Raw genomic sequence first — 27903 nt, forward strand, 5'->3', positions numbered from 1 at the left:
GATGATAAAATCAAGGTACTTAATATCTTAAAGGTATATAAATCCTGCTTAGTTCTTCAAACAACAAATGCAAGTCCATTTGTTTCATGTTGAGGATTTTATATAAAATGATATCTGAATTAAAAGCTATACATTTCTTTTTACTAATTGAAAGTGTTGGGAGAAGATTTGGAATCTTTTCTGTTTTAGAAGCTGTGTGATGCAAAATTTGAAATGAATTCATAGACTGTAATAATATATTCACAGAATCACAGAATTTCTAGGTTGGAAGAGACCTCAAGATCATCGAGTCCAACCTCTGACCTAACGCTAACCGTCCCCACTAAACCATATCCCTAAGCTCTACATCTAAACGTCTTTTAAAGACTTCCAGGGATGGTGACTCCACCACTTCCCTGGGCAGCCTGTTCCAGTGTCCAACAACCCTTTCGGTAAAGAAGTTCTTCCTAAGATCCAACCTAAAACTCCCCTGGCGCAACTTAAGCCCATTCCCCCTCGTCCTGTCACCAGGCACGTGGGAGAACAGACCAACCCCCACCTCACTACAGCCTCATTTAAGGTATCTGTAGAGAGCAATAAGGTCACCCCTGAGCCTCCTTTTCTCCAGGCTGAACAAGCCCAGCTCCCTCAGCCGCTCCTCGTAGGACTTGTTCTCCAGGCCCCTCACCAGCTTCGTCGCCCTTCTCTGGACCCGCTCAAGCACCTCGATGTCCTTCTTGTAGCGAGGGGCCCAAAACTGAACACAGTACTCGAGGTGCGGCCTCACCAGAGCCGCATTATATGAGATAGTTTGGTATAATATCTCTATTATATAGTTTGATATAATATCTCTATTATATGAGATAGTTTGGTATCTCATAAATAACTTACTTTCTTCACAGCAGCCCATATGGTACTATGTTTTGAATTTTTGACTAAAACATTGTCGATAACACACCAGTGTTTTGCGAATTGATGAGCAGTATTGCACAGTTTCAAGACTTTCTCATTTTCCCACTGTGCACTATTACCTCTTTTCCCCTCAAAAAAAAAAAAAAAAAAAAAAGAAAAGAAAAAAAAAGAAAAAAAAGTTTGAAAATCAATCTCCAGGTTGCAAGGAAACTGTTTAATCTGAAATCATGGGGAAATGAACCAAAAGTTCATGCCGCTCAGCCTGACATATACCAAACTACTGTGGGGACACAGGAGTAATACTGCTTCAAAGAGCTCAAAATACAGTTAAAAAGCAAATCTTTATTCGCTTCAAAAATTAGGAAAATGCCACATTACTGAAATATATGGGTTTGTAGGAGCTATTCTGTGAACTTTATGCTAAAACAATAGAATACCTCTCCTTTCGCCTCTCACCTTTGGAAAAAAAAATCTTTAGCTATACCGAAAATTATAAAATTATAAGGCCTGAGACTCCCAGTACCTCCTGTCTTTAAATTCTTAATATTTTTTTCCAAAGAAAACAATTTTTTTTCACTTCCTAAATTTTCTAGTTAAGTTATATAAAATTTAATTTAATTGTCCATAAAGCTATTAATCTATTGTTTAACTTCTTATATTTAAGAATTAAATTTTAAATTAATTTTTAAAGAATTAAGAATTTTATTTTTCACTACCAAAGCTACTTTAGCTGTAGCAGTATCAGTATTGCTTTGAATGTTAGCCTAGATTGGTCTGCTATAGCAGTACTTTCATGCATGTATGCTCATATGCTGTTAACCATCTATGTTTGTAACAGTAGATTTTATTTGTCTATTGCAAAATGTCCTTTAGCATAATGAACAAGTCTTTGTTCAGATATTATTGGGAACCTTTTTCCATCATTTGAGGAAAAGCTCTTCACTGCTTCTAAACAGGTGAAATAAACTGTTTAACAATACTGGTATTTAAATTGACCTCTACAGAAAGACAACAAATATACCATCTCATTGACAAAGGGTGTTGGTTCATACTGTAAGATAAATTATATTTTATATTAAAGTCTGGATTTTCCAGGTTCTTGTTAACCTGGAATAAATAAATAAATAAATAAATAAATAAATAAATAAATAAATACTGTTGCTTCTTTCAGATGTGCCACCCATCTTCAGAGCATGATACACAGGCCCATTTTGTAGTCTTTTTTGCTCACAGGACATATGAAAGTATGACATCTATCTTTTCAGTTTATACTTGTAATACTAATTTTGCATTGCCTTAAGTTAGTAATGGCAGAAATGTTGGTGAACTCAGTGGGCACTTCTCAACATGTCCTTCATATATATAAGGACTTACAGGCTCAAGCCTTTTACATTGAACTTCAAGCATTAAAATATAAAAATGTAACAGTAAAGCAATATCAAATAAATATACAACTGGAAAGAAAAACTGCCATGTACATTGAAATAAAAAGAAACTTACTGGTCTACCAAACCCAGCTCAACAGCTAAGAGAACAGGCAGAAAGATTTTACCTAATTGCCCAAATAAACAATTACACAGCTCTTATCCCAATTAAGACAACACAAAGTCAACATTTTATCCCTGGTCTTAGACTCTCATTACTCTGAGATGCTTTTTCTAAGAAAACTGGACGAGATGACATTACAATGGATCAAATATTCTGAAAACAAATCTGTTATAATTTTTAGTGTAATTTGTGTAGCAGCAACAGATCACTGAGGGTAAGTGGTGTTCTGGGATTTTCTTTTTTTTTTTTCCTCCTCTATTTTTTCTTCACTGTCTACCAGCAAAATGGGCCCTTTTACCCTTTACATTATGTTGTTATGTTATTTGTATTTTCAACTTCATGCAGAGAAAGATGCCTAATTAGGAAGACCAGAGTGAGTTGCTAGAGTATTGCTGCTTAATACCATTATTTTATCTGATAATTATGGTGTTATTCTTTCCCATCTAATGGGATTTTTTTTTCTTTCTACTAAGAAAACTCAGGGAAGTCATTACAAAGACATACAGGGGAGAAGGTTGATGGGAGGCTCAGAAATATTTATTGTTACAATTTGTTAGTGTCTCCTCTTCTTCCACTCATACCCACACCCTTATCAGGCTTTTTTCAAGAAGGATGTAGTTCATTTTCAATAAACGATTCTTACTCCTGCTAGTAAGCCTCTCCTCTCCTCTCCACACTGCAATAAATCCAATCAGATACCTTTCTTGCATTTTTAAATATTGAAAATAAAATTCTATTACACTGAAAAAAAAAAAAAAACAAACTTTTTTTATTCTTTGTTGATAGTGAAAAAAAATGAAAGCAAACATCTAATTAGTATTTGATTCTTCTTGTAAGCTTTTTTATACATCACAAAGACCTAGTTTTGGACCTTTGTTAATATTTCTATACAGGAAATTGAATTATATCTAAGGGTTTCTTCTGGCATCAAAAGCTATTAAATGTCTGAAACTAAGAGGAATAGATTTTTCATTTAAAAATCTATCTTTTGTCATTAAAATTCACATTAAATATAAATGTTTTAAAAATAACTAGGAAAAAATAAAAGAATCAGCAAAACCATAATACACTATATACTCTGCAAGAGTAGTTTATACAATTTAGAGTAATTCTTCTGAATCACTAAAGCATTTCATATGACATTATACATTGCATAGATTATGATGAGGTGGAAAAAAATGTATCAGTACATCTTGGCTTACTGGAAACTAAATTCATTTACAATGTTTAATGATTCTCTCTGTCACTCAGAGGTGGCTTTCCCTCTTATACAGATTCCATTTCATGCACAAAGAAAATATTTCTCTCTGCACTGGCACCTTGCATTTTTAGGCCATAATAATATTGAAAGATGTAGAATGTGTCCTAAAATGTAGTTTTGTGACTGCAATAAGTATTTATCTCAAATAGCGACAAGGTGGAAAGTACAAACCCCTTGTCCAGAGCAATTATAAATTAATATTTTTAATGGAATCTGCTAACGAATTATATCAAACATGTAATATTTCAAAGGAAAAAAATAAGAAAACAAACAAAAGGCACCACAATCTTGTTAAATTTTGAGTAGTTTATCAGGATAATGTTCGTTCTAATGTTAATGTTCGTTCTAAGAAATTCTGCTTAACCTTTTCTAAAAGCTATTTTTGCTCACTCCTGCCCACTAGGAAAGCTGTTATTTTATTAAGCTAAGGTTTTTTTGTTTTTGTTTTTAAAGACAGATTTGCATGAGTTTCTTAGTGCAATATAAACACGGAGAAAAGGTCATTAAAATATTTCATTTTGTAATTACATATGGCAGTGTTTGAGACCTTAGTGTAATAATATGTGGACTTTGTAAAATTAAATCTAACTCATCTTGTATCTCACGTTCACATTGTAGAAGCATGGGTGTTTCTTACATAACTGAAAGTTATGTGCCTCACTGAGCATTATTTTCTATCTTCACAGGTAACATGTATCTTATTACAGAAACATATTTAAAATATAACATTCATACAAGTAATAGATATAAATTACTTGTCAGAACGCATGAAATGTAAGAGCTACGAAGCCTAGAAGAAATGTGTTTTGTTTTTTTTTTTTGATGTAGGTTGTTCTAATTATTAATGGTCTGGAGAGAGACCCATCTTTTTATTCAGCATCTGAAGTCCACATATTTAGTAGTTATACAAATCCTGAAGACTCAGAATATCAGCTAGAAGAGCTTTCAAAATCATGAAGACATACTCCCATCTGTTAGCTTGAGAAAATATGAATCTTTAGATGTCTATGTGCTTTGTAGAAATAGCCTTCAGTACTTTGATGCAAATAATTCCAAAAATTGTAAAGGACAGATTATCTTATTCTAAAATAAATATTGCTAATGAAGGCAATCATCTCAGTAGTTCCTCCAATAAGCAAGAAAACATCGCCAACCCTCAGATCAAGTACACTCTGCCTCAAATTGTAGAGGAAAGCCATTTACTTTGCAAGCTGATGTGAATATTAACAGATAGGCTCACCATGTCTGTAAAACATTTAGAAAAATGTTTTTATTAATCTGTATATCTCTTCCTGTCATCTTACCTAACCAAGGCTAAGATTTATGGCTATCCTATAAATATTGTGAAAGATAACTTCCTCAGAAGTCTTACATGAAAGTTACCTTGCTGTCCCAGGAAGAAAGTATTTGTACTGTGGAAAATTTACCCATTGGAAATCATGCAAAAACATACATGAAAACCTACAAAATTTGTTCGAGCTTGTGGAGTTGTCCTCACACATTCCAATTATAGTTGAGTCTCCTGCAGCATGTTTCTCATTTTTCATTTATTCTCCCACATACCTATTACATCTACCACATCTTTTCATCTTTCTCTCTGGTACATGGTATCATGTAAACTCATGTATGGAAATTTGGTGTGTAACTATGGAATATACATTAGACACAGAAATATTGACTGCTGTGACAGTCATTCCACAATACCTGTAAATCAGAGCCAAATGTGAGTCTCACAAATTACTGAATTTATTTTTATTTTTTTTGCAAAATCCACCAAGTAATATACAGTGAGAAGATGATTTGACTCCCTCTTTAACTTGTCTAATTCAGTAGAAAGATGTTATATGCTTACAAGAGCAAACAAAGTGGATCTACTTATGAATTTAAACATTTGGAATCACAGAATCATTAAGGTTAGAAAAGACCTTCAAGATCATCTGGTCCACTACAAGAGTAAATATGTTAAGCATTCTGTCTGAGCACTTTTCAGAAATTAAAATACCAAGACTAGAGGACCTACAGTGATTATTCAGAACTCATATTGTGAATGTAAATGACACTTTGCTGAAACATTTTTTATAACATTATTGAAGTATTTCTATTAAATTTGATCAGTGTTCCTTTAAAAAATAAAAGAAAAAAAAAATCATTATGGAATACTTGTACTTGGATCATAGAGTATCCTGCTGTTAGGTTCACAAGCCAGCATATACTCTGCTGTATTTTATGACTGCTTGAAAATAATTCTAACCTATAATGGCATTCAAAATAGATGACTAACAAACAAGACATTCATCATTAGAATAGGCTATATTATTTGATTGGAAACTAATAAATGCATCATTAATTCTTTCTGGCTTAAGAAGTTCATATTTATCTATCATAAGCAGACACTTTGATTATCAGTTCAGAATTAATATCAGATATAAAGTCCTTAGAAAAATCAGACAAAAAGAAGCTCTTTCAACTTCAAAATCTCCCCAAATTACCCTAATATGTACAGAGGATTTCATGTTCTAGCCAACGAGACTGAAGCTTCTTTCAGAAGCAGCTCCCACCTCCATCCCCACCTCTTGGAAGGTAGGTAGACAGGTGAGTTTTAACCATAGGATAGTTGAAGTTAAAGTTTTCCTCTTACATGTCTGTACTGGGTCTGGCTGGGATGAAGTTAACTTTATTCATTGCAGGAAAAATGGTGCTGTGCTTTTCAGTTCTGTGTTGATAACAGCATTTTCACTGCTGCTTAACATGGCTTGTACTGTCAAGCCCCTCTCTCCACACCACAGGTATGTTTATAGTGGTAAGGAAGGCACCTAGACAAGATGGCTGACTTGAACTGGCCAAAGGGATATTCCATATCATATGGCATCATGCTCAGATGTTAAATCTCAGAGAAAGGAGGAGGGGAGGTGGGACATGCAGAATTCTGTTGTTTGTCTTTCCAAGCAACCATTAGGTGTGCAGAGGCCCTGCTTCTCAGGAAGAAGCCTGCCAATGGAAAGTAGTAAATGAATTCCTCTTTTTGCTTTGTTTCCATGCACAGCTTTTTCTTTTCTTATTAAACTGTTGTTATCTCCATGCATGACTCTTTTTACCTTCCTTACATTTTTCTCCCCATCCCTCAGGAAAGTGGAGTGGGTGAAAGGCAGGCTGGGTGTCTAGCTGCTGGTCAGGGTCAAACCACCAAACTCTCTTAACTGCACTACTTCTGGGAAAACTTTCTAATTTCTCAGTTATTAGCAAATTGTTATCTTTTTGGAGGATTGATGACAAAATTTTAAAGAGAGTTTAAAAAGTTTGGATGGAAATAAACTCTGTTAGATTTGATCAGAAACTAATTACCACAGAAACCAGAATAATCACAAGAAAATTAATCCTTTCTTTAAGTATCTTTAAGTATCATTTAAGGCTCTGACTTATGATGGGCTCATACACTATGATGGTCCATACTGCAAATTTAAAGTGGTTCATAGTAGATAATCTCAAACACTGACTCTACATCCTTACTTAACAGTCAAACTGTTATACCCTAGGGAGAGGATTTGAAACCATAAGAAGATGAACTGCAAGACAGGAATACCTAAAGTATGCTGGTACAGATGCTTGAATGGGGGTAGTATCTGCCCTCAAATTCCTGTGCAGAAATATAAAAAAAATGAATGATTGATCTACTAAACTTGTTACAATAGCAAGGGAGGGGAGGGGAGGGGAGGGGAGGGGAGGGGAGGGGAGGGGAAGGGAGGGGAGGGGAGGGGAGGGCAGGGGAGGGGAGGGCAGGGGAGGGGAGGGGAGGGGAGGGGAGGGGAGGGGAGGGGAGGGGAGGGGAGGGGAGGGGAGGGGAGGGGAGGGGAGGGGAGGGGAGGGGAGGGGAGGGGGAGACTTCATTATGTCTTAATGCCCTTTTATCAGGCTTCAGCAAGTATCTGGGCTCTATAGGACTTCTTTCTGCTTTTTTTTTTATAAACTATGGAGACTTATTGAAACAAATATATATCAAAATTAAAATCTAAGTATGAAAAGAAATGTATCCTGTGATGTATTGAAAAGAAAATATACCAAACAGCATTCATTCCACTGCTCTGTTTCTAAATTTAATCTCTTCCTTTGTGTAGCTTAGGCCACACTCAGACACAAATCAAATCCTTATGCCCATGAAAATCACCACTGCCACCACTAGACTACTAGACAGGATTAAATCAGATAATTTACATAGTTTTCTTTGAAAATATTGATCCCAGTGCAACACTTGCTGCCTAAATCTATAGTTTACAAATTGTCTTTAGCCTTATTCTTCAAAACCTTATTATTCTCTCACCCTTGAGCCACTAGAGAACATGCTGATAGTCATGCAGACTCCAGCTGATAATACCTGGAGCCTGAGAATATGAATCATTTTTATAACTTCTTGATTTATTATACATGTGACTTTAATATGGCAAATTCAGTCTGTGAATCTAACACTAATATTTTGTATCAAAACCTTCAGACTATAAGTTTACAAACTGGACATACGAATAGTTTTTCCTGCTATGAGGATATTATGACCAAAGAGCACTTGCTAGTCTACAATTCAAATGTTCATGAAAACATAAATGAAAGCAAAATACAGTACATTACAGACATAACAGAACTGCTCAGTGACTAATGAGAGACTGCAGATGTACTGTACCTGACGGATCACTGCTTTCATCACTGGGGAGCATTCAAGTGCAAGAAGGTATGTCTGGCTCTGCTTGCTATATAGACACAAAGAGACACAGGTGTTGTGAAAATATTCTGCTTCTTTAAATGCACCTCTCATGGCCTTTTCTCAGAAGATGGTTTCATCATGTGCATTAAGTTCCTTTCTGTTTTAACAGAGGGTTTAAGCAAATCCTGTTCAGCGGTTCTCCCTTTGCCTCTCTCTGCTTCAGCTCAGCCATGGACAGATTAAAATAACCAGTGTCTTCTGACATAAGGTACTTATTTTTCTTAATTCTTCTTCAGAGTATCTCAGTTCTCCCTGTATGTTTATGTAACATATATTGTCTCATTTTCTTCGTAAAATCCATATACTTTTGGACACCTTCCAAATTATTCCAAATGGTATTTCAGTAAGAAAATATCTTAGATGTATGGATATTGCTATTACCAATAGAATATACTATAATAAATATCAAATAAGAATCTGGTATGACAGGTACTGAAATGATGTAAAAGTAGTAAGCCTTTGTATGAATAGTCTTTTTGATATCTGATTACATAGTGCACCCAGTTGAAAGATAACGTTATTCTAGCAGCAAAGGTAAACATGGAAGAATCTCATGCTTCTTGAACAGCAACATATATTATTTCTTGGATTTTTTTTTAAATCTGTTCTGGTGAACCATTACAAATGGTAATCCAATGATTTTTGATTAGGTAATGTAAAGGAGAGATGGTAACTAGTAGAGATTTAAAAAAAACAAATCACTGAATATTGTTAGAATTCCTCTGTGCTTTCAAAATTCACAGCAATAAATCCAAGTATTTTCAAAATACTTCCTTTTTACTATGGAATACATAGAAAAATCATAGTTTACTTAAATTTTAGTTTCTACTTTGTGAAACTTTTCAAGGTTTTAGAAATGTTCCATTCACTCTTTTTGTTTGACTATGGTGAATTTCACAGTATTCTGAAAAAATGCGGCTTCTTGTCTAGTTTCTGTGATAATAAGGAGACCAGAAACTTGGCTGTCCTTGACTTTGCACTTTACAGTCCTGTTCATAATGATCATAAGTACAAAGAGCCTGGAAGCTCTGGATTTTCCAGAAGAGTTTGACTGTACCAGAATTTTACATGAAGTAGACTTGAGTGTGACACAAATCTACTGGAGGCATGTACTCTGGTGGGAACAGCATTCTGTAAGGAAATTTCTCTTTGTATGTACTATAAATCTATGTGTAGCTATGCTCTTTTTACCAAATGTTATCACATATACACTTGTATATCCAATAAAAACACTAATTATTTTGTGGTATGTAGAGAAATAACATCAAGCATCAGTAGCAAGATCTTAACTCCAACTAACCCAGTTCACCCATCTGTTCAGAACAAAGATATACAATATGATATTTAAATGAACATTTTTTCATAATTTGTCATAGAAGTTTTAGATAAATTACATTGTCAAAGTGTGCTGCTGATGTGTTTGGTTCAGCTGATTATAGTATTACATTCAAGAGTACTGTAACTGCATTGTTCTAACTAGAAAATTACTAACACTTTTCCAAAATTCAAATATTTTGAAAAATCTTAAGGTGTAAGAGAAGCATCCTAGGATAACTACATATCTTTAAAAACAAAACAAACAAAAACCACTACCACCACCACCAACAACAAAAGGTATATATAAAAAAGTAAAATTCCAGAGAACAGAATCATTTGTATAAAATAAATATGAAGTCTCAGAAGACTTCTCTGGCTGAATCAGAATGTTTTTGTGCATACATATTCCAGAACAGAGATAAAGTTTTTTGCAGTTTGTACTGCATGTTAACTATAAAAACGTATAAGACAGGAACCGTGGATCTTATTTAAATGTTTTTTGTCATTGTTGGTTTCTGTTTTTAATGTGTTCCTTTTTTTTTTTTTTAAATATGCCAGATACTACTTATTTTTTTTCAAAGAATCTAGTGATTAAATGCCTAAATGTTGCTGTTCTGAACATATTCAAGTATTTTATGGTTCTTCTAGCTATATATCCATATCATCAATAATTTAGGTTTATTTCTAAACAATGATCCAATCCTATCTGATTGCACTGAAAAATTCCACTAGAAAAGTAGAAAAAAAAAAACAGAAAAGGATGAATTACAAACAAATAAAAAGAAAATAAAAGAAACGGTCAGGATATTTTACTTCTGTGAAACATTTGTATCCTGCTCAGCATTAGGCTGAGTATTGCCAGCAGGTTGAAAGAGGTGATCCTTCACTTTCACTCAGTACTGGTGAGGCCACACCTTGAAGTACTGTGTACAGTTCTGCACTCCCCAGTATGAGAGAGACATGGACATGCTAGAGAGTCCAACAAAGGGCCATGAAAATAAGGGAACTGGAGCATCCCTCCTATGAGGAAAGATTGAGAGGGCTGGGACTGTTCAGCTGGAAGAAGAGTAGACTCAAGAGGGATCTTAGCAATACAACTGAGAGGAAGGTGCATAGAGGTGGATGTGTAAGGTGGATGGAGCCAGGTTCTTTTCAGTGGTTCCCAGTGAAGGCAATGGGTACAAACTGAAGAACAGGAGGTTCCCTCTGAACATCGGGAAACACTTTTTCACCATGAGGATGACCAAGCACTAGCACAGGTTTCCCAGAGAAGTTGTTGGATCTACACACTTGGAGATTCAAAAACCATCTGGATGTGGTCCTGGGAAAGTGGATCAAGGTGGCCATGCATGATCAGATGACCTCCAGACATCCCTTCCGCCTTTTTGTGATTCTGTGATTTGTGTCATCCAGAGAAAATGCTGAAGGGTGTGGTTAGGCAATAAAAATTTAGTTATCATTTTAAGCAAGCTGCAGTGGATAGATGTATAGAAGCCAAAGACTCTTTAATTTATCCATTACACAATGAATTTCTGCCAAGAATTCATCCTGTGAAAGAAATTGCTATATTATGAATTCTAGTCTCTATCTTTATATAAGGGAAATTAACGAGATTTTTGTCTACCGAAGAGATGCTGAACAACTATCTTCATTAACATCTGATTCATAGCTCCTGAATAGAAATACAAAAGAGCACTAGGAATATGATTAGATACACAGATGCGAGAAAACAGAGAAGAGAATACAAGTTGCACCAAATTAAAACCTCTCTGTCTTCAAACTGCAGATCATCTGAAGTGAAAATGAACTGATCTGAGTGCCTGATGTACTGTATGAGGCAGTAAGTGACAAAAAACGGAACCTCAAAACTACTTACACAAAATTTTACATTTTCTTTTTAGGGGCTCTTTGCTGATGTTTTAATAGTGCATTCTTAAATCACAGAATCACACAGAATCACAGAATTTCTAGGTTGGAAGAGACCTCAAGATCATCGAGTCCAACCTCTGACCTAACACTAACAGTCCCCACTAAACCATATCCCTAAGCTCTACGTCTAAACGTCTTTTAAAGACTTCCAGGGATGGTGACTCCACCACTTCCCTGGGCAGCCTGTTCCAATGTCTAACAACCCTTTCGGTAAGAAGTTCTCCCTAACATCCAACCTAAAACTCCCCTGGCGCAACTTAAGCCCATTCCCCCTCGTCCTGTCACCAGGCACGTGGGAGAACAGACCAACCCCCACCTCACTACAGCCTCCTTTTAGGTATCTGTAAAGAGCAATAAGGTCACCCCTGAGCCTCCTTTTCTCCAGGCTGAACAAGCCCAGCTCCCTCAGCTGCTCCTCGTAGGGCTTGTTCTCCAGGCCCCTCACCAGCTTCGTCGCCCTTCTCTGGACATCTTTCTCTCTCTTTTTTCTTCTGTTTATTTTGAACTTCTGGCTCTACGGTACAGGTTTGTACAGATTGCATATGGCATGTAGTAATTGTACATATGTTTCAATTGTAGCAACATTATTAAACATTTTTAGTTTTTGATCCTTAAGCAGATAAAAAATATATATATATCTTCTAATATGTCATTATAGATTATTAAAAAAATAAAAATAAAAGCACTGATTCCTTTTTTTTAATACTGTTTTTTGGTGTTTGTTTCCCCCTCCCCCCCACCTCCCCCCAAGAATTGTGTCAGAGTGGTAGATGAAAAGGTTGTACTGACCATATTCTGCTTTGAAGAAGCTGGGCAAAAATGCCTGCAAAACTTTGTTTTTCTGTGTGTTGCTAAGTGAATCCTGAATACAGAAGTAGTTATCAAAATTAGTCCCTACTTTTTAAAGGACACAATATACTGTTGTAGAAGTTCAGCATGGCCTGAACATTTTTTTTCCAAAGTAGTGAGTTTATTCTGCTAGGAGTAAATGGTCATAGGTTGCTTTACTCTGAAACTTGCTATTACAAAGTAGTGGTTTTTCTTTCTCAAGAATGTAAAATTCTTCCTCTACCCTATGTTTACCTATTACCAAACAACAAGAATTATGATTCGCAATGTTTCTTAGCATGTAGAAATGCAGAATGGAGACAAATGTCAGTTTTATAGTTTTGCTTATATGTAAAAAGTCTATTTAATGTTTATAAGTTTTGAATAAATAACATTTATAAATCCAGACTGACATATCCTTTAGAAACCTTAGAAATTATTTTTATATTTTATATATATATATAATATATATACATAATATATTTTATATATAAAATATATTTTAATTTAACATATGAGTAAGGTGATTGTTAGATACAGATAATTTATGAAGGAACATCTGAACAAAGCTGGATTACTCCTAAAAAATTAGAAAAGTTAGGAAAGGTCTATAACTTCAACATTTCAAAGACAACAGAAATTCAGGTAATTTTGATCTAGAAGTTTGGTCAAAAAAGTATAAAAAATCTGGAAGAAAAAAAGCTGAAATAAGTCTAAGCAGAAAACCAATAAGGGCTACCAAGAGAATGAATAGTATGTCTGTCAAAGAGAAGGTGCTGGGAGACCAAAAATCAATGGTCTTAATGGTCTTAAGTGAGAAATTAGAAATTGTGTTTACTTAGTGGGCAAGACCATGAGGGTCTTGCATCATCATTTCCCTTTAGTAACATACCAATTATTCTGAAGAAAATTAACTCTATCCCAGATGCGTAAGGCCACAGAGAGTCATAGAAAAGATCCTGTTGCCCCTCCACTACTGCCAATTTTTAGCCAGTTTTGGACAGCCCCTATTATGAGAAACTTCCAGCTTTTCCATTCATCTTTTCCTTCTCCAGCATATTATTTATTTATTTATTCATTCATTCAATTATTCATTTATTTATTATTTTATTTTTTAATTCTTTTATTCTTTTTCTTTTGCCGTCTTCCATTTGTTAAGCAGAATCTTTCATATAGATAATGTCATGAATTTCTTTGCCAGGAATAAGGAAGCTATCTATAAATACAAATGTCTTCAACAAAACAGTCCTGATGTAGGTTTGCTTGGTCAACAAAGCGGTTGATAGGCTCAGCTATACCTATGTATACAAGTGATGAATCTACTTGATAAAATAACTTTTGTTGGAACCATTTTTAGATTTATTCTGATACTCTGATTTATTTTGATGTTTTATTGTAATAATTTAATCTATTTCTATCATAATTCTTTTTTTTATATTATCTTTTATAAAGCTCACTAAAAATAAAAATTCTTCTTTTAAAGCAGTCTCTCCTAATAGTATCTGAACAGTAATTCTAGTCCTTATTTCCTGTTAGTGAATACAGTTTAAAACCAGATAATATTGACTGCATATTTCAGTTATGTTGGAATTCAGAAAACTATGTTGAGAAACAAGGCTGAAACTGAAAAGCCTGAAAGTTGAAAGTAGCAAATGGAAGTAACGGAAGAACTTTGAAACAGTGAAGATAAAAAAAAAACTGGATAAAAGTATCTTTAATGTGAGCATTTTTAAGCAGATGAATTATATGAGCTTTACTGATGAGTTATGCAGTTTATCAGGAAACATAAGTTCTTTTTTTTTTTTAAAGAAAAAAAAAACTATTGTAATTTTATTTTGTTTATGAATTTAAATATTGTGTTCACTTCAAACTGTGAACTACAGTTTTGATATTGTTCTCTTAAAATCAAGGGAAATTGCACCTAAATAAAAGGAAGGATTTTTGTCTGTTTAAAGAAAAGATAGCATAAATTTATAAATATTCTGTTGGTTTTAGTACTGATGGATGAAAATTTCACCTAAGCATGCCTTTACATCAGAACTCATTGATGCTTTCTCTTAAAACTGTCAATTAAAACAAAACAAATCAGAAAATACAAAGATAAATTGCAATAAATTCAATTTATAAAGTGTGTGACAACTGGATAATAGATTTCTTATGTCAGGGAAAAAGATTAACGATTGAAATATTCTGTTTCATTTTGTTTGTTTGCTTGTTTTTAACTAAACAATGTGGTTAAATGTTTTCAACTTTTAATAAGAAATGTAAAATGACAAGTATAATAAACGGGTATGAAATGTGTAATAATTATTGACTTTTCTTGCATAGATGTGTATGAAAATTTTTCAAAGTATCAGAAATTGTTAGAAAAGAATAAAACTACATTTCAGCCTATGCTAATATTGTTTCAGAAGGATGCTTTTCCAAGGTTTACTGGGATTTGAACTGGACAAATATTTTCTCTTCATGTCTAAGGATTCTATTGGAAACATAGAAACTTCTACAGCCAAAGAGTAATTCTTTTTATCCACCTGCTAACATAAATAAAACTTAAAGTACATGGAACAGATAGTCACGATCTCTCTAGGGAGTATGTGCTAGCCTGACTTGATAAAGTTTCTTTCTACAGCAGGATGTAATAAAAGTAAGAGTTAGGCCTACTCACATCCAGTATTTAATATCTGCATTATGACAGAAGATCAATCGCTCAAATCCCCCTACCTTATCTCCCAAAAATACAGTGCTATAAATACTTCATTCACTGTGTCTGAAGATGTTCTAATATATATCAGGCAAACTTAGGGAAAAAATAAAAATAAAAATAGACACAATGGGTTTTCAGTGGATTTTTCCAAATAATTGAAAGATGTATTTGACTTGAAGTCTCATAGCTCATCACCTGCAGCACTCTGTATTCACTTAATCTGTTTTACTTAATGCCCTCTAACACATTTATGCTTGTGTAAGTCTTCATGACTTGCTGAAAGTCCCTCACATTGGAGAAAATATGAAGATGCATTCCATAAAAATGGTTTAAGTGTTTAATAACATGTTTTTGGCATTGGCAAACTGAATATGAGTCAACAGTGTTGTCATGGCAGCCAAAATGGCCAGCCATATCCTGGGCTAGTTGGGCTAACTAGTTGAGGAAAACGATTGTCCTGCTCTGCTCTGCACAGGCATCACCTCGAGTACTGTGCGTACACCACAGTACAAGAAGGATGTAAAACTATCAGAGAGTGTCCAAAGAAGGGCAACAAAGATGGTGAAGGGACTGGAGCGTAATACATATGAGGAGCAGCTGAGGTCCCTTGGTTTGTTCAGCCCAGAGCAGAGCAGGCTGAGGGGAGGTTTCATGGCAGCCCGCAGATCACACGCAAGGAGAGAGGAGGGGCAGGCGCTGAGCTCTGCTTTGTGGAGACAGTGACAGGACCTGAGGGAATGGCATCGAGCTGTGTAAGGGGAGGTTCAGATAGGATATTAGGTTCTTCATTAAGGGTCAAGCACTGGAACAGGCTCCCCAGGGAAGCTGTCATAACACCAAGACTGACGGAGTTCAAGAAGCATTTTTGACAATGCTCTCAGACAAATCAGGTTTGATTTTTAGGTTGTCCTGCACAAAGACAGGAGTTGGACTTAATGATCCTTGTAGATCCCTTTCAACTCAAGATATTTCATCCATGATTCCATGATTCTATAAACAGCTGGCAAACTCGGTGTGAAGCCACCAAGCCTTTTAACAAGCTTGCAAAGGAAAGCCTAGTAACAGGCTTCTTTCTTCCCCCTGCTACCTCCAAAATTGACACCAAATTAGCAAGAACCTTCAGCAGAAGTGAAGGCATAGTACTGTCTTCTTCCAGTTTACACACCTACCCTAGGTTTACAGAGACATACTCAATGTCTGAACAATTTTTCTGTTGATTTGTTCCTAAAACCAAGGCTGTATACAATCAATACAATTGTTAAGTCACAGCTCACCAGCAGCACAAGAGAATTCAGATGAATTTATAACCATAGATCACCTTCAGTATGTTGGAGTCCAACAGGCTTTTCTCAGATCAGGCATTGACAACATCTTATACCAAAGTTACAAGAAGAAAAAATAAGTAAAAAAAATCCCTCACCTTGAAGAAAATCACAGAATCATCTAGGTTGAAAGAGACCTCTAAGATCCAACCTCTGACCTAACACTAACAAGTCCTCCACTAAACCATATCACTAAGCTCTACATCTAAACGTCTTTTAAAAACCTCCAGAGATGGCGACTCAACCACTTCCCTGAGATGAACAACTACCTTCCCTGACCAGTACATGTTAATTGAAAATTTTCTTCTCTCTAATGTTCATTACCACTTAACAAAATATTTTCGATTTTATTTTATTTTTTACATGCTTGTATTAAATAGATATAGATAGAGGAAAACATTCACTGCTTTACAAATTGTTTGACTTCAAGCAATATCACTAAGCTTACGTAAGAGCTTGCTACATAAATGCCAACTGTTGCTATACCAATCATTATTATTTTAGGTAAGGAAATGATTTTTCCTATAAGGATGCTTTTTATACATGCAGTTTTAGAAAGACAGTTTCCCAAGTTCTTCATTTTTTTTAAAGCTAAAATGGCAATTAAATATTTATGTTCTATGGGAAAGAAAAAGAGAAAAAGAGAGAGAGAGAGAGAACAGTTCTATATTGAAATAATTAAAGCTCAATTACCTTACGCATCTGTAAACAAAAAACAGAGACATTGCCATGCAAGAAATATTTTTTTTTTCATTTTTCCTTTTTAAATAAAATTGTGGATGGCAAAATCTGGTGAATACACAGAATTGAGACTGTATAAAAATTTGTTTCTTTTTCTGAATTTGGAAATTACCTACACACTTTTAAAAATTTGTTCAGATTACTTTATAAAAGACATAATTTTAAATTAAAAAAAAAATCTAAGCACTTTTGTGAAACGTGAGTTTTCTAGGTTCCTATTAGTTTAGAAACCTAGTTGCTTATCTAGACTTAGTAAAGCACTTGATATAGACATGTATTCAGTTTTGGGCCACATGCTGTACTTTTATGTTCTTCTTAGTGCAAGTAGACCTCAAAATTCAATTTGCAGTGACAAAAACCACCATTACCACAAAATTTGAAGTAGTTGTTTTTGCTCATAATTGCCATTTCAGCTTATACCTTGACCGAACAATTGCCAAATCTTAACTCCAAATTTCAAGCATAATTGATACATGTAAACACATGAATTTATGTAAGGATTTTTTTTTCATATAGTATTTACCCAATTTTACTGTGAATTTCTAAAGGATAAATCAAGTGTGTATTTCCCTTAAATTAAATTAATGTTCTTAAACATTAAAATACAGATACATTTTTCCTGTATCACAAGTACTATAAACACAGGAAAACACATAGGTTCTAATCATCTTCTGTGTGTAATGGCATTCTTTAAAAAAAAATCAAAACTATTGGGTTTTTAAATGATTTTCTTTCACATCTACCACAATCTGCAACCAGTACAAATGAACACTTATCGAACAATCTCTGTCTATTCAATGGAAAATCTGTGAAGCCATCTAAAGACCCAGTTGAAGCCATACTAAAATGTAATTATAGTAAGATAATAATATGAATTATATTCAAGAGAAAAAATATTCAGCATTGCATTGTTTTGCTGTGCAACATCATGGAGCCTAAAACTTTCTGTCATCTAATAATAAAAAAAATGGTTACATCTGAAAAGATGAAATAGTTTACCATTTCTGCAAGATGTTTCCCCCAACATTTGTGAATTAATAACTTATTTTGACAGCCTTAGAAATGTTTACACTAACTAAAAGAACAGCAGCAAAGAATCCAATCTGAGAAAGCTTACGTGATGCCTGGCACCATTATAATTGAAGCCACGGAATCTAGGGGGTTGCTTAGTCAAGCTGAAAATTTGTTTTCTTTAATGTAATTCAGTGGTACATGAAACAGACCCAGAAGATTGAAGATATTTTCCTACAGACCTTTAACATTTAGAAGAATTGTTGGACTGGACAAACACCAGTGGGACACCAAGGGTACTCATTCTCCATTAATTACACCTTGAGGAGAGATAACAGTAGGTGCACCCTTTTAAAAGGCATCCACCCTGCAGTGAGAGAAGCATGAGGTAGATCTTAGCCACAAGAGACAGCATACCATGTCATTCTTATAGGGTGGAAAAAAAACGAACATTTTCCCTATTTTAGAGGATTTAGGGAAAAATCTGCAGCACACTTGCCTAATTCCCCAAAGCCCATAAAGATGGGACTACAGCTTTAAAATATGATATTGAGTAGAAACTCAACTATGGGGATATACTGCACATAACTCTGACAGCAGTTACTTTATAAAAACATTATTATGAAGAGTTAATTTTGGTTATTTCCCTTTAGTAATGTTGACTCTTTAATGTAGGCAGTTTTGTATCAGAGAACCCTATCATTACCTTTGACTGAGAAAACACAAAAATTTACTAATACCAAGACCATTTTACTTAAAAGAAAAATACAGAATGTGTCATCTTCAGCTAAACTTTAGTAGAAGAACAGAATAAATTGAAAAAAGCCTAGAAGATACTGCATCTTTAACATGTGTTTTAATCCAGACATTTAGGAAAACATGTATCAGCAAAGCCCTTGGTGCTCTAAATCAATGGCACAGAACCAAAGCCCACCGTCTGAAATCTGTAGAGTTTGTTTGTTTTTGTTTTGTTTTTATAAGAAAAAAGCCACTTGATTTCTCAAGGGAATAAGTCATCATGGACAAATAGATCTATGGTCACTAGATCAAGAAATGCAAGAAAAGTATACATGTATGCTGGGCAAAACCATTACAAGCATCTGTTCAGGCAAAAAACATTACAGGCAAAACTACTGTTATTAGACTGAAACTTTTATTTGTATTTACCTGAATATAACCTTCCTTTCTTCATTAAAAAAAGGATACTAGGATCTTACTTAATTTTTCTACTTTTCTAGATGTTTATGGATCCCAAGGATAATTTCCATCCTCATGTAAACTGATTGCAGACAACTATGCAATGCCCATTCTGTGGGGGGTATGGAAACACCATTGGAAAAGCTAATAGAAAATGTTAGTTTGCTCTTTTCCACAAGAGAAGAGCCAGGCCTGACTTTAATAAACCTTACACAAAACTGCAAGTTTTTTATCATATGTGGCCTTACATTTTGTTTATACATTGCACAAAAAAAAAAAAAAAAAAAAAAGTCATAAAAAAGCTTTTTCAAATGAACCAGCTATATACACCCTTCTAAAGGAAATATTGAATGAAAAAAATGTTCAAGTGTAATTGAAAACTGTCGGAGAATACAATTGAACAATACAATTGAACAAGTTGGTGGGGCATGTATTCATAGAAAATATACTTGTTTTTCTCTGACTTTGATTATACATTCATTGCCAGCTAACAAATGAACCTGTAAAGAGCACATTGCTGTTGCAATTCACAAAGCTGTGGTGCTTGAGAGTATCTACCAGTAACCTCATTATAACTACAAATGGAAAAATAATGGACTTTTCAGTTTGCTGTCAGTTTCAAACAGTTGAAAGGAAAATATACATGCATTGTGCCAAACTAACTAAAAGTTAAAGAATAAGAAATAAACATATATGTTAGGTTTTAAGATCTGACCTAAAAATGGTACTGGGTGCAGGCACCAGGCAGTGGCCAGACCACTCTGTGAGGCGAGGCCAGGGCTGCCCCATGCTGGCTCCAGTGGCCTCACCACAGGGCCTGGCTGAGCCCCTCGGCCACGGGTGGGCTCCTCAGGGAGAGCGGAGCTCAGCAAGGGCCAAACGCTGCCCGGCAGTGAGGAAAGAAGTGCGAGAAGCAGCCCTGTGAGCAGCCAGGGCAGGAGGTGCTCCAGGAGCCCTGCAGAGCTTGCCCTGCAGCCCTGGACAGCCCGGCATGGAGCAGGGGAGAAGTGTGAGGAGGAAGGGGAGGCACAGAAGAACCACAATGACCATATCCCCAGACCCCCGTGCTGCTCACAAGGCAGGTAGGAGTATCAGAAATCGAGAGCTGAAGTTGAGTCTGGGAGAGGGAGGATAGGGGATGGTGTTGTTATAAAGATTGCCTTTGTTTCTCAATATTGGAATATATTTTAATTGGCAATAAATTAATCTTCCCCAAGGTGAGTCTGTCTTGCAATTATAAATGATGAGTGTTCTCCCTGTCATTTTTTTGTAACCCACAAGCTTTTTTTCCCTTGTTCCTGATTTAGTGACTGGGTGGGATAGCCTTGGCTATCACTACACAAAACAAGAGTGCTCTTCTTCTATTTAATACACTATTTATTTTTTGAAGAAAATATGTATTTATGCATTTAATTTTTTAAAGCAGAAGCTCATGTCACATCTTTCTGAAATATTCTTTTTAGGGAAGCAAAAAACAGCTAAAATTAAACATCGGGTTAATTTTCTGTTTTTGTTTGTTTGTTGTTTCTTTTTCTAGGAAAAGCAAAAATATTTCCAAGGACTTTCTTTCTGTTTCTATCTCAATATTCTGATTTAAAAATAAATAAATAAATAACTTTTTTCAAAAATGCTGTTTTTTTTTTTTTGTTTGTTTGTTTGTTTTTTTTTGTTTTTTTTTTTTCTTAATTTTAAAATAGAAACACAAATGTTTTAAATTGGTATTTTTACCTACTATCAAAATAGGTCTATATTTATTACTGTTAACAACCAGAGGTAACAAATGGGCTGGGGTAACAAAAGTCTGTTCTCACTTTCATACAAAAATAAATGAACACGTACGCATAAACAATCACAACCACCTCTTGCTGGAGAGTGGGTAGGGGAAAGCATTGGGAACAATTCTAAAGACAGATGGCATAATTTATCTTCAATTTGCTGAACTCAACTATTTAAAGACTACCATGGAACTAAGAATGTATGGGTAATAAAAAGTATCAATTTTCATGACTCTTAAGAAAAAAGGAATCCCCTCCATGTCAAAAAGCTAGAAAATATCTTAACAATGAAGCAAACTTTCAAACAGAGCACGTATTCAAATAAATCTTTAAAAGTTCAACAGTTCAATTCCCTCACTCTCCATAGTTTAACTGTGACTATTCAGCCATGGACCTTTAATATCAGAGAGAATATCAAGCTGTGCTTGCACCTGTTGAACTGCAATGATGTTGTCTAAAAATCAAACACATAGACCTAAATATGTATACGTCTACCCAGTATAAAAATACTGAAATTTTGGAGAAATAGGGTGAAAAAAAGGTTGGATGCTTAGAACTCCTAACTGTTCCATCCACTGTCATAAACAAAGCTATTAAGCTCACATGGACCTCTGCTAAACAGTTTTGTCAATTCTCTGATTTTACCCAAAATTAAAAGCAATTTTACTTCCAATAATTTAATAAAATTGCTACAACTCTGAGAACATAATTGCACAAAATATACACTTCAAAATTGTTCTTCCTATTTAATATTTTTACACAGTTGCACCATTTAGATGGTCAAAGAAGCCTGCCTGAGCAACTTAATTGCGCTTTTATTATGAGTAATAAAATATCATGAGAGGAGGTAGGGAATTGTTTACATGGATTTGGGGATGAAATCAGTATCCTTACCATTTAGGTGAATATTAGGCATGAAAAGTGTGACAGAAGAAATACGTACACATACACATATGGAAATATATTTCATACAGCATAAAGTGTTCCGATAGCAATCATGTCACTTCAATAGACTTTTCTTCATGTATTTTAGTATTTTATTTTGTTTTGTTTTTAAATGTGATGCTGATGAAACAAAATGTCCAGTGTATGCTATTCAGTCTGGCCAAGTGAAAATTGATCAAATTCCACACAAGTGAAATAACAGTGTTTTTTTTTTTACCTGCTTCAAATATTCCCTTTGATGTGTAGATGCAATAGATAATTCTGAAGAGGATGGAGCTCTTGTTAGGTACGTAGGGCAACCACATGAGAGAATGAAGGGGACATGGGTAGTTAGAATCAACAGCATGAAACCAAGCAAAGGAGATTTCAAGTATTACAGAAAATTTCCTAACAATGAGTACAGATGAATGTGGAATTAACTGCCAACGGAAAAAACGGCTTAGGTCACTGCAGGCAGATAGGATTAACTAGTCCAAGACCTGTTTAATCCATAATTTTTAGCACTTCAGTACTCCCAAAACATTTGCAAGAATTGATTATTTGAAACCCTCATGGCTTAACCCTCAACAGCATCTCCTAACCTGATTTTTGCTCTTGTAAATTTTTACATGACCAAGGTTTTTTTTCACTGTACTATCTGGATAGTGAATGTTTTCTATACAAAATTATTATTTCATAAACCTCTGTGGTCTGTGTTTGCTATTTTTCCTTCTTTTCCCTCAGTCCCCCAAAAAAATCAGTCATCCAGCATAAAACTGAAACAGTAATATTTGACACAGCACACTACAAATAGTATAGCTAACAACTGAAATGAACAGATTTGCTAACAGAGCTCAAACGACATTTGTTCACTTTCACTGCTTCATAAGTGCAAACAGATCTGGTCAATGAATGGAAAAAACTCAGTTTGCAAACATTCATAGAGCTTTATTGTTCCTGCTCTCTATTTGCCTTATGTATATTATTTGCGTGACTTTCTGCTGTCTCCAAGTGATTTTTTCAAGAATATCCTACACCTCAGACGCAAACCATTTGGAATTTGCAAATTCTTACTGTCAGACATACAGCTTTGTCTAAAAGATTCAGGCAATGAATTTAGATGCAGAAAATCTACAACCGAGCTGTATGAAAAAAGCCCAAGATATCAGTGAGTACATTCCACTCACACCACAGGATTTCAGCACCCAGGTTATGAGGATAAGGTTAAAAAGTGCAGCCAAAGACTATGCAATGTTATTTCCATTTTGTAAGCATTCATCTGTTACAGGATGGAGATTAAAGGAACTATTAATTAGTTCTTTTAATCCTTCATTGCCATCAGTGATCTTGCAGGAGCTTACTATGATATTCAAAATTGTTTGTAAAATGTAGTATATTATAGTTGCCAGAGCCTCCAGATGCCATGACTTTTCAATTTGTCAGCATTCATAAACTGGACATGATGGAAGATATATGCCACATCCTTTTGTTCTCTATCTCCAAAAGAGAATGAATGAAAATCTGCCACCAGTTTTGCCTTAACTGGTTGGATACTTTGCCTTTGGTTATATTGCTTTCTTCCTTATAATTTGCGTTATGAAAAATTATGTCACGCATAAAGAAAGACTCTTTTCCCCTTTTGAGTGTCTTAAGTAGCTTCTTTTACAATGAAACCTAAAACTCCCAATGATTAAAATATGTTTTTATGTCATATAATAATTTGTTTGCTGTTGTTTTCCAAGCTTGTTTTTCTCATGCAACTCTTCCATGAACATATCCAATAAGCAAGTTGTTTACTCACTGTTTTTTTTATTATCATTTTTTATTATTATTAATTAGGCAGTCAGTTTTTCCCTATGGAGAATTAAAAATCTTTTTCAAATTCGATGTCACCATTTAGTCACAGAGATAAACATAAGGTTCATTCTGAATCTTGTAGAGGGAGACTCATGCTTTATTCTAATCATAGGACTAAAAACTTTGCTATATGACACATATACATGCAACAATGGAGTTTTTACACAGTTTGCTCCAAATGATGCATTTGAAGACAAATCTGGAACTCTTACACATTGCTACATTGTTCTGATAGTCATACCAAGGCGCTGCCTTCCTCTCTTTTATTACAGTGAGGTTTAGTTTTTCTTTTCAATTGCTCTGCTACCTACTGATACTGAATTTCAGGGACATCCTAACTGATTCCTGCATCTAAAATCCATACAACATTCTAGGAGAGCTTTTTGAAACAAAAGTCCCTATAAATATATAATGTAAATTATTATTATTACTGTTATTTTTAAAAAAGTTAAATCACTGGCAATGCCAACAGACTAACACTACTCTCTGAGCAAAACTACAAAGTTATGTTTGGCTACCTCAGTTCAACTGTGAATGCACATTTTATCAATATTTTTGTAGTCCCACACATTGTTTCCTTGGCAGAAGCTTTTTGTTCTCCTCCAAAAATATACAGTCCATCAACCAAGCAACTTTTCATCAAATGACTGAAATCATTTTGTCAACAAGCTATGTTTTGCTTTTTCTCACATTTACTTTAAGTCTCTAAAAGCATCTTGTTACGTATCTACAATACTTTGTCTATCTATTTAATAAAAAAATACTTCTACCTGTAAATATTTCAGCAAAGATCATGAGTTTTATTGCTTTATTCAACTATTTAAAGGCATTTTTTCTGTTAAAAACTGTCATATTTCAAAACAAACTAAATGGTGACTTCTTGCATTAAATACCTAAATTTGCATTTGAAGTAGATACACTTACAAGTAAATATTCATCATGCTGCAAAAATTAACTATGCTACAGTGTTGGCTCTGCTTAAAGCAGCCTGTAAAACATTTTAGCAATGTGATAATAAACATTTATTAGGAGCCATGCAAACAGTGCTACCTAAAACTTCAGAAGCTTAGTTTCTTTTCAAGTAAGAAACATTGGAATAACCTACAGTTCTGCAGATAACAAATATACTGTTGTTTGTTTGTTTTTATAAATGTATCTAACATCCATGAGGGCCCTCAGCACAGTGCTACAAACACCACAGGTTTGATTTGATTTCTTAGCTATTGCTCAGAAGTTATTTGCAGTTTCATATATTAAAAAAAAAAAAAAAAAAGGGGGGGGGGGTGTAAATCATTCCAAGGAAATAGAAAAAATATTCTTTGTGGTTCCCACTGGTGTTTAATGAAAGAATATAGCCTTTAGACTATCTATCCAAATCAAATCAACAACCGTGAAAGGGAAACAAGCTGCTGTAAGGAATTGGGGGAGCTGCTGTTTGACATTAGTAGAGTAAATTTAGAGAAGCCTTAGGCCACAGTATGAGCTGCCCATAAGCTCCCCATAACCTGAAACTGGCATATAGTGGTGATTGAGTGACAGAAAGCAGCATTGTGGGGGAGCTTGAGTGGTTCTGATGGCGAAGGGGTGATGTGCTGACCAAGGGGGTTCCCAGACGAAATCCTGCCCCAACAGATAACAGAAAACAGCCTGCCTCACAACAAACCGCCAATCTGAAGGAATGTAACTTTTATGTGTCAAGAACTGATTGGATTGTAGCGGTCAAAATGAAGATTGTACGAGTATAAGAACCCAGGGAAAGTTTAGGGCTGAGCCTCTCCTTGGAGGATCACAGCTTAAGCTGCTATGTGGGCACCATTAAATTTTGCTGCTTTAAATAAAAGTTGACTCTGGATACCTGTGGAAACCCTGTCTGCTTGGGGAAACAATGGATCTAACAGACTGAAATCACAAAACATTTTGCTAGTTAATTAGCACAATTGCTAGTTAGGATGGCAAAGGTCTCCAATATTACTTAAATCACCCAGTGAAGACAATGGATGAGACTTCAAGATGGGAGCTCCTTAACTTATTCTAGAACCTGTTTTTTTGTTTGTTTGATTGTTTTTGTTGTTTTTTAAAGCAAATCTCAAATACCTCCTTACAGCTAAAATACCTACAAGCAGGATACTGCATTAAAATTAAATACAAATAGGACATCAGACACTTATGTTTTTGCAAGCCTGTAGACTTTCTTCAGGTACCGGCAGGATCAAATTGTAGGAATGGCGTTTAGAAACTACTCTTGCTTCTCTTAAAACATAATCAGTTTTGCTCTTAACCATTTGTACCACTCCTCATTTGGATTTCAAAGGAAATTCTGAAGTCATATACTAATATACATATACTAATGAATGGAAAAGTCTCTGAAAAACATGTCATACATTTAGACAATCTGAGATACTTCGATAGAATTCTTATTTGCTTTATTTTTATCTTTAGCACCAAGCAATGAATTATTTCTTGTTTCCCAGCTGTTCCCCTTAGGATCCAACATGAGATTTGTCTGAACACTGTCATTTCTTCAACGGGACTGTTCAAGGTTATATAATAGTTAGTCTTCTGCAAAAAAATCAGCCATGAAGTTCAAAAGGAGTGACTTCAGAGAACTATCACAAATTCCAGTATTGAATCTCCCACAAAAGAAATAACAAGCAACTCAGACTTAAGTTTACAATACTCAATGAAGCACTAGGCAATTCAATTAAACATTAGGCAACGGATTTAAGCTGAGATCCAACGACAGTTTCTACTTAGAATTAAAAAAAAGATCATGGAAAAACTTACAGTAGGAGCAGCCGTAGACCTCAATTCTCAGCCCAATTTGGCCTTCTCCATTCCAGTCCAAAGGAACTATACGCACATAGCGAGCGATAACTGGATGTTGTAAATCATGTCGAACCACACTATCAGAGTTTGTATTTCCAGGAAATGCCTAAGGGAAAGAAGAAGAAAATTGTTGTATTAAATCTATCTCACATGCTATAAAAGTTCTGGTATGAAGGAAAGCACAGGCAGTAAAGTCCTCTGAGTGTCTAGGTAACACTTAAATTTAGTTTAAATGTTTTCTGAGATAGTGACCAAATGAATAGTGGATTTAAAAAGTATCAGTGTTCAGAACAATACCAAAACAGCAGCACTGGGACCTCATGTCCTCTTTCTACACAACAGATATACTGAACTCACATAACAGCTGCCGGTAGGTAAGAAAGTATTCCATTCTGCATCACTGATCTGTTACTCAGTTATTACTGTGTTAATAGAAGTGTCCAACTCAGAGCGGTTGTTCTGTAGAAGATATACATCCCCTAACAATTAGATTACACGCACCAGCCATCTTCCTGTAAGTAGAAACACTGACATAACCCATTTCCTACAACAGATATGGAACCCTTCAATTCTCAAATTTCCAAGAATACAAAACTCTTCCTTTGCTTCTGATGTACTAACCACTGGAAAATGAGTGTCCAGTTTCCCTCCTAACCATAGCTGTCACCAACAGGAAAATCTCTTAATCTCAAGGTTTGTAATACCTTGTAAATCAGTAAAGGACTGTTCTTAAGTGTGTTTTTAAAATGACTGAAATAAATATTTAGTGCTTGTTTTGTAGTTTTCTACCTCTGGCAAAAAGTTTTTGTAGCATCCAGCTTAAAAGTAAACAATACCTACCACTTAAAATGATAGTGGGGTTTTTGTCTTTTTTTTTTTTTTCAGTTTATGCACAATCCATTCATTCACTGATCGTATATGTTAAAGACTACTATTCAGTTATTCTCAACATTTTCAAAGGACCCTTCACACCCCTTCATGAGTAATTTTCAGCAGAAATAAGGATCTCGAGACAGTGAACA

At 34.9% G+C, this 27903-nt stretch overlaps 1 protein-coding gene across 1 annotated transcript in view; it reads right to left on the reverse strand.

Moving 5' to 3' along the window:
- CNTNAP2 (contactin associated protein 2) overlaps nt 1-27903 on the reverse strand; it is a 1125334-nt gene that overhangs the window by 617030 nt on the left and 480401 nt on the right. Inside the window, exon 4 of the mRNA XM_068674838.1 lies at nt 26840-26987. Coding sequence (XP_068530939.1) covers nt 26840-26987 — 148 coding nt within the window. The remainder of the gene's footprint in view (nt 1-26839; nt 26988-27903) is intronic.

Source organism: Anas acuta, chromosome 2, assembly GCF_963932015.1.
Source record: "Anas acuta chromosome 2, bAnaAcu1.1, whole genome shotgun sequence".
NCBI lineage: Eukaryota > Metazoa > Chordata > Aves > Anseriformes > Anatidae > Anas > Anas acuta.